The following is a 15,097-nucleotide window of genomic DNA, read 5'->3' on the forward strand; positions in this document are numbered from 1 at the left end:
TTACCTGTCCACTGGAATTTCCGTCAAAGGTGAAGGTCCATTTCTCGTCACGCCGACTTTCCTGCATCAATGACTGGGGAAAAAAAAAAAAATAATAGAGATAAAATTACAGACCTATGACCCCAATACGTTCCCGTAGTCTCTCTCTCTCTCTCTCTCTCTCCTGGGTTAAGGTCCTCTTGTCTTGACTTTTCCTTTCCTTCCGATCTGATTACAACTAAAAAATAAATAAATAAAAGCAGCCACTTATAACCTCCAAGTGACTCAATTGACTTTCCATCCAGAATAAATTTGTCAGGGTCAGTTTCTCTTGACCTCGTTATTAAGCGTTAATACGCATACGTACTTCTTCATTCACTACTTCTTGGTAAGAAGTCAATATGCATCCAATGCCGAAGAAATGAAGTTCCTCTGACCCCTCTGACGACAGACCAATAGCTATCACGTCTTCTCTTGGTGAATTATTTGAAACTGTAATGAATAAGCACATAGTTAATCATCTTGAATCCAACAACTTAATTAGTGATGGACAGCATGGTTATCGCCACGAAAGATCCACCATTGATATACTCAGTCTCCTGACTCATACCATTCATCATTAAACTGACCAACATGGAGAAACTCATGCCATAGCCCTTGATATTTCTAAAGCTTTTTTGACAGTGTGTGGCACCGTTCTCTGCAGGCCAAACTCTCTTGTTATGGACTAACGTCTTTTGTTCCCCTGACTTCCTCATATCTCAGTGATAGAAAGATCAGTAAAAGTAGATGATGTATATTCCAAGTTCCATTCAATTAATGCAGGCGTGCCACAAGGATCAGTTCTGGCTCCAACCCTATCCCTAATACATATTAATGATCTCTTATCTGTCACCCATAATTCAATCCATCCATTTGCTGATGACTCAACACTTCACGGTTCATTCACACTTAAACACCCATTCACAGGGTTTAATATCTCTAACTCACACCTCAGTACAGCCATCTCCATAAATCAAGACTTTTCTAGGATCACTGACTGGGGACAAAATAACATTGTTTCATTTATGCTAGTAAATCCAAATATGTAGCCTACAGTTTACTAATAGAAAGATATTGCCAGATTCCTATATTATGGTCAGTGCTACTAATATTCCTATCTCCAGAAGTATTGATAATCTCGGTGTTTCACTTAACAATGCCTCAGCTGGACCTCTCACGTCAGACCACATGCTAAAACCGCCTCAAGGAAACTTGATTTATTGTAAAGAGCTCGTAGCTTTTTCACTGACGAGCTGTTGGCTATAGTTTACAAGAGTCATTTGCACTCTCAGCTTAAATACTGCTCACTCTTGTGGAATGGATGTGATGAGGTTGCACTAAAACAACTAGACAATATTCAGAACAAAGCTGATAGAATTATTAATAACCCTGCCATTACTAATAAACTACCTCCCCTACAAGTAAGAAGGAATGTTGCCTCCCATGCATTATTTTACAGATACTTTTATGGCAAATGCTCAGACCAAGTTGCATGCATTGTGCCACCTCTCCATGCCTTCCTCTGTGCTACACGGGCATCTGGTAACACTCATGACCGGAATGTCACATTGCCATATTGCAGAACTTCTGCCTATCAGAAATCTTTTATTCCTCAGACTGCATCTCTTTGGAACTCGCGTCCCCAGAGTTGTTTCCCCATAAACTTTACAGCTGTTCAAGTCCAACTGTTACAGATTTTTTATGAATGGAGGACACCAGTAATCTGGTGTATGGATTATTTCTTTTTATTCATTTGTTTTTCATTCCACTGTTCTGTTTAAAAAAAAAAAAAAAAGAATATCCTCTCCCTCATCATCACCACCATCATCATCATCCCGATCTTGCTCTCCTACCCACGACTGGGTGAAGCAGGGTCCTGAGAGCAAGACGAAAACCTGATGGAGGGAGAACTAATTAATAACAAGTTCAAATAAATGGGCCACACTGTCATTCACTTACTGTTCAGGCCACCGGAATCCTGACTTCACCACACATGCAGGACTTTCCACACATACGCGCTTCACATTATCAATCAACCTAATTTAATTCGGATACTGATTCGTCACCTGGCAAACGCAGGGGGCGCCATGCACTACACCGTACAAAATTTTTCCAGTCAGTTCGATCCCCTGTCAATTTTCTGCCATCTTAAACCTCCACACCTCACACACACACACACACACACACACACACACACACACACACACACACACACACACACACACACACACACACACACACACACACACACACACACACACACACACACACACACACACACACACACGCTACCCGTAATGTCTCCCTAACAGCTTCTATCGCCTTAACGTGATAATTGGTTCATTCTTGCTGCTTCCAGACGATTTTATTCCACTCAGGCCTCTCGTATTGATGGCGTTAATGGAGACTTCATTTAACTCGTCCAGAAAAGAAAAGACTATCCCACAGTAAACGCAATCGTCTGGACATAGGACGAATAGCATAAGAATTGCGTCATCTGACTGGAGTGGTGAAAGACCCTATTAGATATCTTCTCCCAGACTCAACTTGCATTTTTAGGTTAGGGTCAGCTTCTTCCCACTTTCCTTTACATCATCTTAGTCTAGTAAATAATAAAAAAACTTGTCATGATCATAGTTCCTCTTTAACAACTTCCCATCACCTTTTATAATAAACTCCACATGGTGAACCGGATTTGTAATTGTGTCCAATATATCTAACCCTCCATCTTAACATAAAAAATGCAGTAATACACATAAAACCTCTTTACACCTCCAGCAACTCTTAACACCTCATTTGACTTTATCTAATCTCACTTTACCAAAAGGCCAACTGCAATTTTACATTCTCATCATATTAATATACTCTACGTTCTCTTCATATTAATATACTCTACGTTCTCATCATGTTCATATACTCGTCTCCTCCGTCCCTCCATCAGCTTTTTTCACCTCATCCAGCCTCACTGTAACACAAGGTCAGCTGGAATCTAGTATACTCATCACTTCCATCCCTTCATTTTTGTGTCGTGGGAAATTAAACTTGATCTGTAATTAAGATTTTTTTTTTTTTTAAGTCCAGCAATTTCATGACCTGTACTAACTTAACCAAATCTTACCGACCTAAATGGAACCTATACACACCCAGTCAGCATTTAAACTAACCCAATCTAACAACCTAACCAAACCTAACTTACACTATCCAGTTATTTTACCCTCTCATTCCAGGGTCAACTGGAATTACATGTACTACGCCCCTAAGGAAGACTTCGTGTACTGCAAGGTGCCCAAGAGCGGCTCCTCCACGTGGGTTTATAACTTACTGAAGCTGGCCAACGCCCCGCAAGACCAGATCAGCTCCGATATTGGACTCCATAAGCTGCTCAGGGACTACTACCCAAAGTGAGTACGGTGCGGAGAGAGAGAGAGAGAGAGAGAGAGAGAGAGAGAGAGAGAGAGAGAGAGAGAGAGAGAGAATAGGGATCATTACCATTGTGCGTTGAAAATAGCTGTGATATCGATACTATACATCATTAATACCTCTTGTGTGTGTGTGTGTGTGTGTGTGTGTGTGTGTGTGTGTGTGTGTGTGTGTGTGTGGAGAGAGAGAGAGAAAGAGAGAGGTTACAAAAAAGCCGAACGGTATGCAAGTGTGTGTGTGTGTGTGTGTGTGTGTGTGTGTGTGTGTGTGGATAAATATGTATATATAATATATATGAAACCTTTTATATATATATATATATATATATATATATATATATATATATATATATATATATATATATATATATATATATATATATATATATAAAGAAGCAGATGAAAGGGACTGAAGAAATACAAGGAAACAAAACGAGAGGACAAAATATGGAAGGTGAAGGAAGTGGCGATAGAAAGCAGGACGTTGGTGAGAGGGTGAATGGATATACCGGTAAGAGGATACAAGAAGGGGTAGGGAAGAATGATTGAAATATAGAGTCATATCAGTGCACACAGGAGAACGTAGAAAGTAACAAATGCACGCACGCAGTTAAGGATGAATTTCAGTGAAGGTAGAATGGCAGATATGAACACACACACACACACACACACACACACACACACACACACACACACACACACACACACACACACACGGAAAAAGTCAATTACAGTGGCGAATGTGGAGGATGAAGATGAAAGTGCATTATTAAATATGACTTGCGGAGAGAAGGGGGAGAAAAAAAGGCGGAAAGAGACAGAGGAGCTGTGTCTGCCATACATGGAGATGCTGCGGCTGACTGGTGGCTCAGAGAGAGAGAGAGAGAGAGAGAGAGAGAGAGAATTTCAGTACTTTCAGTACTTTACTAATACTATACAAATGATCATTGCTTGTGTGTGCGTGAAATTCTTTTAATATACTGTACAGTAGATCATTATTTTCTCGTATAGAAATAACTTCACAATGTGACATGGTTACCAGACTATTTAAATCATCTGCGCTCATATATATATATATATATATATATATATATATATATATATATATATATATATATATATATATATATATATATATATATATATATATATATATCATTGGGGTCCAGTGTCCAGAGAGTTGGACAGAACTGGGATTTTTCAAGTCTTTATAAAGTAGGAAATCCCCGGGTAGGGACCTATGAGCTTCGCGACTATGAGCCGATAGGCGGAGGGCGGTACGCTTAGTGCCCTCCCAGTGCAATGCCTCTCCCAGCACCCCTGGGATCCAATGGAATATATATATATATATATATATATATATATATATATATATATATATATATATATATATATATATGTGTGTGTGTGTGTGTGTGTGTGTGTGTGTGTGTGCGTGTGTGTGTGTGTGTGTGTGTGTGTGTGTGTGTGTGTGTGTGTGTGTGTGTGTGTGTGTGTGTGTGTGTGTGTGTGTGTGTGTATAACCATTCATCTATTTACCTAGCTCAGGTCATTCAGTCATCCACCTATTTCTCATATTGACTGTCAGCTGTTCATATACACCTAGCCACCTTTCAGTTCATTCCACCACTTTACTTTATTCCTAATCCTCATCCATCGAGACAATCCACCAGTCCATCTGCACTCCTTAATATTCTTTCATCCATCGTCTATCCCTCTTGTGTTTCTTCCACCCAACTCACTTGCCAGCCTGTCCCTAGCCACTCCTTCACAAATTCACTCAGTTTTGCACCCTCCCACTTCTCCTATCCATTTATACCCATCTACTTCTTCAGCAATCCACCCTCCCATCCATCCATCCATCTACCTCTCCATCCATCCACCCTTCCACTCCTTCACCAATCCATCCATCCATCTACCATTCACACACCCATCTATTCATTTCTCCCTCCTCCCATCCATCCACCCAGTCATCCCATCTATCCCTCCATCCATCCATCCTCCCGTTCACTCACCCTTCCTCCCTCCATCTATGTATCCACTTCTTCATCAGTCCAGCCACATATCCACCCACTCATTTATCCATCGGTTCATTCCTTCTCCTGTCCACCTACTTACCCATCCATCCAGCCATATACTTCTTGCCCTACTCTCTACTTACCCATCTATCTATGCATCCACCCACGCACCTCTTTCCTTGCACCCATCCACCACCTCTCCAATCCACCTGCTCACCTATCCATTCACTAAAATCCTCCTTATCCACCTCTCCACCTCGCCACCCATCCACCCCCACAGAATGACCAGCAGTAAGATGAAGAGGGTATTCAAGAAGAGTTTCAAGTTGCTGGTTGTGCGGCACCCCTTCGAGAGAGTGCTGTCAGCCTACAGGGACAAGCTAGAGAGTTATCAGAGAGACTTGATGTTCAGGTGAGATTATACACGATTATTCAGATTATACAACTGTCTCTTACTCTGCTTGTTAATCTGTCTATCTGTCTGTCTACTTATCTGTCTGTCTATCTATCCATCAATCTATCTTTCTAGACAAGCAAAAGAAGTATCAGAGATTAGTGATTGGGTGAGACTATTCAGAGAGTTATCATATTATTCACCTTCCTATCTGACTTTGCTAATCTGTCTATCTTTCTATCTGTTTATCTACTTGTCTGTCTATCAATCTATCTGTAAGGACCAGATGAAGAGTTATGAGTATCAGAGACTAAATGTTTAGGTGAGATTATTCAGGGGTTATTCTCTTACAATTTTCATCTGTCTACTTCAGGACTGTCCAGTGTCTGTCATTGTCTACTTATCGATCTGTCTAAGCATTTTAAAAGCTGGTGAATTGTCAGAGTGACTTCATGTTCAGGTAAGACTGAGTAGGAGTAATTTGCTTAATTCAACCTCAGTTTAGCCGCGGTAGCTGAGTGGTCAAAGTTGTTGAGTGAAGCTGCCGGCCGATTAGCACCAGGGTTCAAATACTGGTGCTGGCAGCTGGCGTCACTCGACTCAGTGTCCATCCACCCATTGTGGGTTGGCAGGTAAAACGAGTACAGTACCTAAGGCAACACCCAGGCGGGGATAACTGTGGCAACCTGGATGATGCAGTGACCTTGTATATCAAGATATTGGATGGATAACCTGCCACAGGCTAAACAATCTACAGTAGTTTACGGAGATGAGCACCGCGGCTATGCGCCTCATATCTAACTCAGTTTGTTTATCTATCTGCTTCTTTATTTGTTTTTCTGTCTCTGTAGCTGTTATTCTATAGAAACAAGCTGGAGAATTACTAGGTGGACGTGGTGCTAACGCCAAATTATTCGGGGAATACTCGCTGAAATCATTAATCTCTCTCAGTCTGTTTTGTATTCGTCTGTTTGTTTACCGAATTCTGCTTATCCCTTTGTCTTACAAGTTGGAGAATTATCAAAGAAATTTTGTTCAGAGGAGTTTAGTGAAGGAATATTTACTTGGAATATGCATCCTTCTAGCTGTCATCCTGTCCATCCACCCTAATATCTACAGGCCCGTAGCCAGACTTTTCTTAGAGGAGGGGGGGGGGGGAGCTGTCTTTTTTGCTGAATCCGGACTTGCACAGCAGCCGGCTGGTCAATGGTTTGCTGCATGCTTGCTATAGGGGTCTGGGTGTAGACATAAGCGATGTTGAGAAGCAGCACAAAACTTCTGAACAACGGAGAGTGACTGTTTTTGCACTTATATTAAAAAAAAAATAAATAAAAAGTGAGAAAGTGAACCTTTAGGCAGGTGGGTGGGGGGGTCGTCCGATCCTCTCAACCCCCCTTCCCCTGGTTACGCACCTGATCTACCGGTATTAATAACCTTATCCTTCAGACATTCTCTCTGTCTGTAAATTGTGCCTGACGCCCCATTCAGTAAAGGGTCCGGCCATATCTATCTAAACTCATTAACCATTTCTTTACGTTTATGTAAACTTTTTTTCTATGCTTGCTACCTTTAGATACACATATACATATATCCTTATATATATATATATATATATATATATATATATATATATATATATATATATATATATATATATATATATATATATATATATATATATACATATACATACACACACACACACACACACACACCAGTCTTGTATGAGACAGCCCTAGCATGTGTTCGATATGGATGGTGGTCGTTAGCGCCGAAGTGGTGACATGTGGAGATGAAGGAGGACTACTGGGCCCCTAGGAGGACAACTGGGACTTGGGAATAGACCCTGAAGCCTTTGTCCAGAGTCGGACACGTAAAATATTCTCACGATTCACTTAATATTAGGGTCGGGCTGGTGAAGCAGACTTCAGAAACTCATGCTTTCTTATATTTCATACATTTGGTATGACAAGACGTTTCGGGTACTAAACTATTACCCATCTTCATCTGTGACAAAACTTTTTTGTTTAAATGCCATAATGACGATAAAATAAGTTATTAGTTAAAATGAGGGAATAGTTAAAACTGTCAAGAGACTAGCCACGTGAAACGGCAAGTATGCATGGAGTGGGTCTGGACTTATATTGTATCGTGGTGTGACAACACTTCTGATACTGTTGCTGTCCAAGCCCGGGCTGTGGGTGACATAGGCAACTAAACGGCTTGAATGTAGGTTGCTTGTTTGCGTGGAGGTGGTGACCGTGTTAGGACGCGGCTCATCTGGTCGTACCTGCACTGACAAAACATGTTTTGTATGGAAACTAAGAAAAACTTAGCATTAGGTCTTGGCCTATTATTTTGTTATTCAGAATAGGCGCATTGTTCATGATTAACACTGACTCTGTAACCGCGAGGCGAATGTTGTCCTGGCAATGTTTCAATATATGTGCGTTTTCACCTCGGTGTTGTCTTGTTAGCCTGTCATTAAGATGCTTGTGTATGTAGCCGCTAAAGGTTCCAAACTGTTAGTGCATGGTTAGGCGACTGCTAGTGTGTCGCGGTTGTCATGCCAATATAGCTTATGTGACGAGGCTCGCAAGTCTCACGTGGGCATGTAAACTCATAAATACATGAACTTCTGAAGTCTGCTCGACCAACTCGACTCTAATATTAAGTGTATGGTGAGAAAAGCTGAAAGAACTACTAAAACAAACTGATAACAATAATTAAGCTCAGGTCTTTAACAAGACTATGTAAAACATAATATTCATCATTCATTCATTGCCAGACGCCAAGTATCCCAAATGGGGTGGCCAAGGGCTTAGAGTTAATTGTTTTACTGGGAGGGGCACTAATCCTCCACCAACCCCACTTGACACGTAGGGATGCCAATAGCATCTGGTGTTCCCAGGCGGTCACCCATCCAAGTACTAACCAGACTCAACGTTGCTTAACTTCGCTGATCGGACGGGATATATATATATATATATATATATATATATATATATATCCACTGTGCCACCTCTCCATGCCTTCCCCTGTGCTACACGGGCATCTGGTAAAGCTCATGACTGAAATGTCACACTGCCATACTGCAGAACTTCCGCCTATCAGAAATCTTTTATTCCCCAAACTGCATCTCTTTAGAAAGAGTTTCCCCAGAGTTGTTTCCCCCTAAACTTGAACCTACAGCTGTTCAAGTCCAACTGTTACAGATTTTTAAAGAAAGGAGAACACCAGTAATTTGGCGTACGGATTATTTTTTTATTCATTTTCTTCCTTCCTCTGTTCTATTATATATATATATATATATATATATATATATATATATATATATATATATATATATATATATACTGTGTTATATATATATATATATATATATATATATATATATATATATATATATATATATATATATATTCACAGAATATTTCCATTAGTACTAGTGAGCACTGAAAGCCATTAAATAGTAAAGCCTTTTCTAAGAGATTAATTCTTTTCAAAATATGTAAATTTTGGAAGAATTAATTAACGACAACATTGCGTGGGACTGCGAGCCGTGTACTATACATGTCCAGCTCTTGTGTACATGAAATGGCTACACATAAATACATTCACTCAGGTACCAGCTATTTAAAGAGTACGTGTGTGTGTGTGTGTGTGTGTGTGTGTGTGTTAAAGTTTATTTAATCAAACTATGAGTGAGACACATGTACAGCACTTTTTTCCCACCGACGATTTACCAGCAATAGGTACTTGTAGTCACTAGTGTAGCTGTTAAATATTACTGATGCAAATACCTTAGCCATCACTGAGGTGAGTAACGTGTGGTACACCTTGACAAAACTTCTTAGTGATTAAGACAGTGGTCAGCCTACACCGTGGATATCCCACCCCCTACCTACCCTGCCCTTGTGCTACCCAGCCTCCTGGCTACCTACCTCCTGTCTATTCTACTCCCTGGCTACCAGACACCGTAGTCAAACCGCCCCCTGGTAGCTTACACTGTAGCTAAACTTCTCTCTGGCAAGCCTACATCGCGGCTAGACTACACCCTGACAAGCCTACATCCTGACACAAGCGGTAGTTGGTTTATAACAACACGCAGACGGCAGGCATTCCTGGTGTGTAAAATTTAAAACCTTTCTCTTACCTTTTGGTTTCTAGTGGCTAACGGCCATGCCTTACACGTAAGGGTCTGAACCTGCCACAGATGGACGGGTGACGAGAAGTTCTTATAATGCTACTAGGATCGTGCTCATGAATGTAATGAACTCCAGCACCTTAGCTTTGGAACTCTGCCCCTCAAAAACAATATTATGGAAATAACTGTGACCGCCTTTAACCTTTTACTACTTACAAGCTAACCCGCGTATCTCCTCTCCGCCCTCCCCCCAGAGACGGGTACTACTACACCATGTACGGCAAGAACATCGTTAAGGTGTACCGGGACAATTCGGACCACTCCCTCGCCAACCGCACAGAGCCAACGTGGAAGGAGTTTGTCAGGTGGGTGGTTGGTTTATGCACAGCCATGAGCAAAAATTCTCTGACACTCTGTAGGTTGTGACAGTGAAAGTTATTACATGAACTACTTTTATGTGGCAACAATATGACGCGTACAGCACAGGGATATGAAAAGGAAGGATACGCTTTCTTGTTTGGGATGTATTGAGAAAGGTATTACAGTAATTATTTTTATGTGGCAGCAATATGAAACAAAGCAAATTGGTATGATAAAGAAGGATATTCTGTGTCTTTTGGGGAGAAATGAGAAATATAAAAGACAGGACACAGTGTTGGTATGGGATTGTCAGCGATTGTTTGTTCATGGCTGTACACTCGATTGTGACGTATCCAGATTCACTCTATGTTTTGCGTTTTGAAATACGGGACGCAGGATTTTCAAATACTGTACAGTGTGTCTTAATATAAAAAAAATCATGTGTTATTTCATGTGATATAATTTTATAAACTAATACAACACGGAAAGTATTTGTTACTCAGGAATACGAAAGACACCGAAGCGGATTTATAATTATTGTTCAGGTCCAGTTTCATCGAACCTATGGATTTTAATTATTTAATGTTGACAGTACACTTACACAATAATTTATCTGCACACATTCCGTGCCAAACAGTACGACAACACAGACGATTCCTGGTCCTGTGTTCATGACGATGCATAACATCACTTGCTGGGGACACTTCTATCTTGCTTACGGTGTCTATTTTATGCATACCTACATTAAAACAAGTTAAACTCTCTTAGACATCACAAACCACATTGATCATATAGGACATCAACGGTTACCTCCTACTACACTTGTTTAGTTGTGTGTGCTTATATTGTGGTGTAACAGCATCCTGCAATGAGTTATAGGGGGATGACTTTCTGTTTACTCCTTCAGTAGGATGACATTTTTCTGTTAGTTTTTCTTTTTGCTACCAAAGGATTTTATCCTGCTCCGGAGAATTCCTGGTAATGAAGGGACCGGTGAAGGCTATACCTAATCCCTCCACTTTTGAAAAGTATACCCGAAGATAAATAATCGTCTGGATAAAATAAGAGTAAAACAATAAAAGGCTTCCTAGGACTGAAAGGATAAATGCTCTATGACAGGGAGGAAGTGAAACGACTGAGGTAAATCTCCGAGTTATCAGCGGGACCTGGCTGTGGGAATTGCTTGATGTAAACCATTAATTACGACAGCTAAGAAACTAAATTGAGTGAAAGTCGTTTTCTCCTGCGTCGGAGTGGGCGACAGCGAGCTTGTATTTAAAATAATCGCGTAACTTGATTGCTTAACGGGTTGATGGACGGGTTGACGGATGGATGGGTAGAAAGGCTGACTGGAAGAAGATAATGAAGAACATTGATATGACAGTTTAGATGGATTAAGATAGACAGATCGAAAGATTGTGCTGCGTGGAAGGGGTGGGAGGTTTTACTCACTCACTTAATTTACAATTTAAGTACTGTGGTACAAACTAATGAACTGGAGGAAAACTAACCTTGCATAGCAGACAAAGATGACCAGTGATTACACAGAGAGATGCACAGTTGGACTGACTGAGAACTGAAGCGTGGAAAATGTTTGTCAGGTAGGTGATTTCGTTTGTTTGTGGGTAATGGATGGATGGATAGCAATGATGAGAGACAGGCAGAGAAACAGACGAACGGAATGACGACTCGCAAGACTGACAGATGGTCAAACTCAGACAGATAGAAATATAAATTAATGATACACAGTTAGCTAGACATCCCTTCTACAGGGGTCTCATCTCGGCTGTATACAATCGTCTGGCGTTAAAGAAAATACAACTAAAGGGATATTTTGCCATCGTTTTGACTGGTGTAAAGGATATTTTTCTAAGTCTGGAGAAAACCTCCTGGCATTATTACCTTCAGACGATTTTTGACACGTTAAGAAGGACACCTCGTTGTGAAGGGGTTAAAAACAGTCTCCATTAATCTCTTTAGTACTTTATTTTACCTCTGTCACCCGAAACAATTTTTATACAGTGGAGAAAGGACAGGTAACTCTTGCCATCCCACACGATTTTCTTTTTTGCAGGTTGGGAAGAAATCTCAACATCTTCATTACGATCTGGACATGTCCATTTTATTCTTGCCACCCTAAACGATTTTTTTTTTTTTAAATCACAGTTCGCTCCCATGAATCAAGTGACGTATTCTGTTGATCTTTTCTTGCTACCTATACACGCTTTTATTAGCCTTGAGTGACTTTCTTGTAGCGACTGGATGAGTGATGGATGTGTATTACCTATCTAGTGTGAAGTCTCTCCTAAACTTAATAAAATCGTCTGGAGGTTACAAGAATGAAATAAAGAATACGTCCCTGGATGGAAGAGATTACGAAGGACCCCTCGCAGTGAAGGGGGCAACTCAAGAAATCCATTACATGCCTTACGCGTTCCTCCCACATTCATTCTAAAATTCCTGAGCCCAATCTTACCAGCCTTCAGAAAATCATGGTAGGTGAACAAGGAGGACGCAGTGGCTACAGGTTCTTCCCCTTCAAGCACACGACTATCCTTCTCGGTCCAATGCTTCTCTGTTTACCAAAAGTCCCGCATTCTTTACCTTCTCTTAATGTCGTTTTCGTGATCGCGCATTGATTTCGCTGTTCGGGTGGGAGGTGGTGAGCTGGGGAAAGTTATTTAATGATGTGTTTTACAAAATTTCTCTCGTCTGAATATTCCAACATCCCTTGTATCGTTTGACCCTCTGACTGCAATGTTTTATTCAGTGCTGCATAAATTGTCAAGAGATAAAATAGAAAAAAGAAAAAAAAAGTACTCTTGACAAAGGGAGTACCAATACTGCAGGGATTGTTTTTAACCCTTACAGCCCTCTCACATCAATCAGGGTTACATTAAAGCAGGTAGAAGCTCTCAGGCAAATATCTTTGTGGGGGGAGCATTTGTGTGGAGACCCTGCCGTATAAAAATGCACATGGAAAAACGAGATCGTCCCTTAATTTTCATTATTGCCGCTTAAAATTCGACTCATAACTATGAAAATGTTATTTCATTATTATTTTGTTACTGTTAAGCAACCCCGATATCTCTGGCCGAGCAGACCTATCAACCACAGGCAAGCAACTACTTCTGCAGTGAACCGATGTTCCTCTGCAACAGAGCGTCTCGCCACAGTGAGGCACGGGGAAGAGCGTGAAGATTTGGTTCCTGCATAGACAGCGCATCTGCGTCTATCCTTCTAGTTGACAAGGATACCACGTAGCAGGCTCCACATCACCCTGTTTTTTGGTAACATGGTTACCACTTAGCGTTGTAAATGTATTCCTGGGTTACAGGAAACCAGTAGTCTAGTCACTCACTGTAGAGCCACTTGAAATGGAAAGAAAATAAGAGAGAGGAAGGATGGGAGAAACAGGAAGAGAGGAGGACGGACACATAAAAAGAATAATAGAGGCGAAGGTAAGAAGTAGGCACAATTTCATCAAATAAGCGGATGATGACTGCTACCATCTACCATCAACACTGCAAATGTAAATGAAGTTACTACAGTATACACCTACCTGTAACCGTTTTACAGGTGAAAATAGTTTAATAATAATCCTAAATATTCAAGTTAACTTATACGCAATCACTTTGCTGTAAGAAGGCGAACAAACTGTGCAACCCTCTCTTTTTTTTTTTTTTTTTTTTTTAGGCTGTTGCCTCATTTGCCTCACGACTCATCCGGCACTGACCATGATGACATGTTTTTACATTTCAGTACCATTACTGCCAGATGAGTGTAGTCAGTTGGGGAAAGGCCTCTAACGCTGATGGGGTTTGTGAAAGGTATATCTAACCCCAGTCTGGAAATCTGTCCTAAGGTGAGTAAAACTGTCTACATAGCAAAACAATGAAAAAAAAAAAAAATCGGACTGATGGGGATAACTACACGGGGTTTTCCCCCACGGTATAAAATCGTCTGAAGTTATTGGGAATGAAATTAATAACCAAGTATGACTTTCGCAGTGGAGAGTCTAACCTAGTCAGTGCGAGTTTTCCTAACGTTGAATGGTAACCGCATATTTATGTGAATGAAAGGGTGCAGTGCAGAACGACATCGAGATAATTCGTTTGAGGCCACCCATTCCGGGATTACGGTGTCTTGTTATGGACAGACAGGCTTGGTTATAAGACAGCTATTACGCCTTTGTGTGTGTATCTCACTTGCTATTAAAGTGTTCCGCATATACGTTAACCTTTTCGCTGCTCTTTAGCTCATTTACAACCATGACGTTTTTTCTGTAGCCCGTTCTTGCTGCAGCCATACGATTCTGCAGCTTAGGAGAGTCCCATAGTTGAGAAGGGGTTGATATAAGACAGTAGCTAATCCATCCAGTTCGAAAAATCTCCATTAAGATGAATAAAATCGTCTGGAAGTAATAAAGTGAAAAGTTATCGTGCTGAAGGAACATACAGCCCTATTCTTAAAAATAATCCCTTCCCTGAACTTCCCCTTCCCACCGAAGGAGTTTTGATTTCCATCGGTATTCAAACAGATTCCCTTGGAAGGGAAGGGAAAATGTTCAGGTTGGTAGTCCTGTTAAGCTAAACCGACCCATGCTGCTGATATTTCGTATGGTGGAGCGTTAAATTTGTAAACTAATACATCAGAACAGGCATATCTCGTGCTGGATAATGAAAGCACAACACATTTGAGATGTGGGAGGTCACCACCACACCCATAGGCCTACAGT

At 40.8% G+C, this 15,097-nt stretch overlaps 1 protein-coding gene across 1 annotated transcript in view; it reads left to right on the forward strand.

Moving 5' to 3' along the window:
* Nucleotides 1-15,097, forward strand: part of LOC145417531 (carbohydrate sulfotransferase 11-like) — a 104,426-nt gene that overhangs the window by 47,447 nt on the left and 41,882 nt on the right. Inside the window, exons 3-5 of the mRNA XM_080286241.1 lie at nucleotides 3,249-3,422; nucleotides 5,739-5,870; nucleotides 10,254-10,364. Of these exons, the coding sequence (XP_080142367.1) occupies nucleotides 3,249-3,422; nucleotides 5,739-5,870; nucleotides 10,254-10,364 (417 nt within the window). The remainder of the gene's footprint in view (nucleotides 1-3,248; nucleotides 3,423-5,738; nucleotides 5,871-10,253; nucleotides 10,365-15,097) is intronic.

Source organism: Coenobita brevimanus, chromosome 110 (genome assembly GCF_032717465.1).
Source record: "Coenobita brevimanus isolate Jiangsu-jjx chromosome 110, ASM3271746v2, whole genome shotgun sequence".
Taxonomy (NCBI): domain Eukaryota; kingdom Metazoa; phylum Arthropoda; class Malacostraca; order Decapoda; family Coenobitidae; genus Coenobita; species Coenobita brevimanus.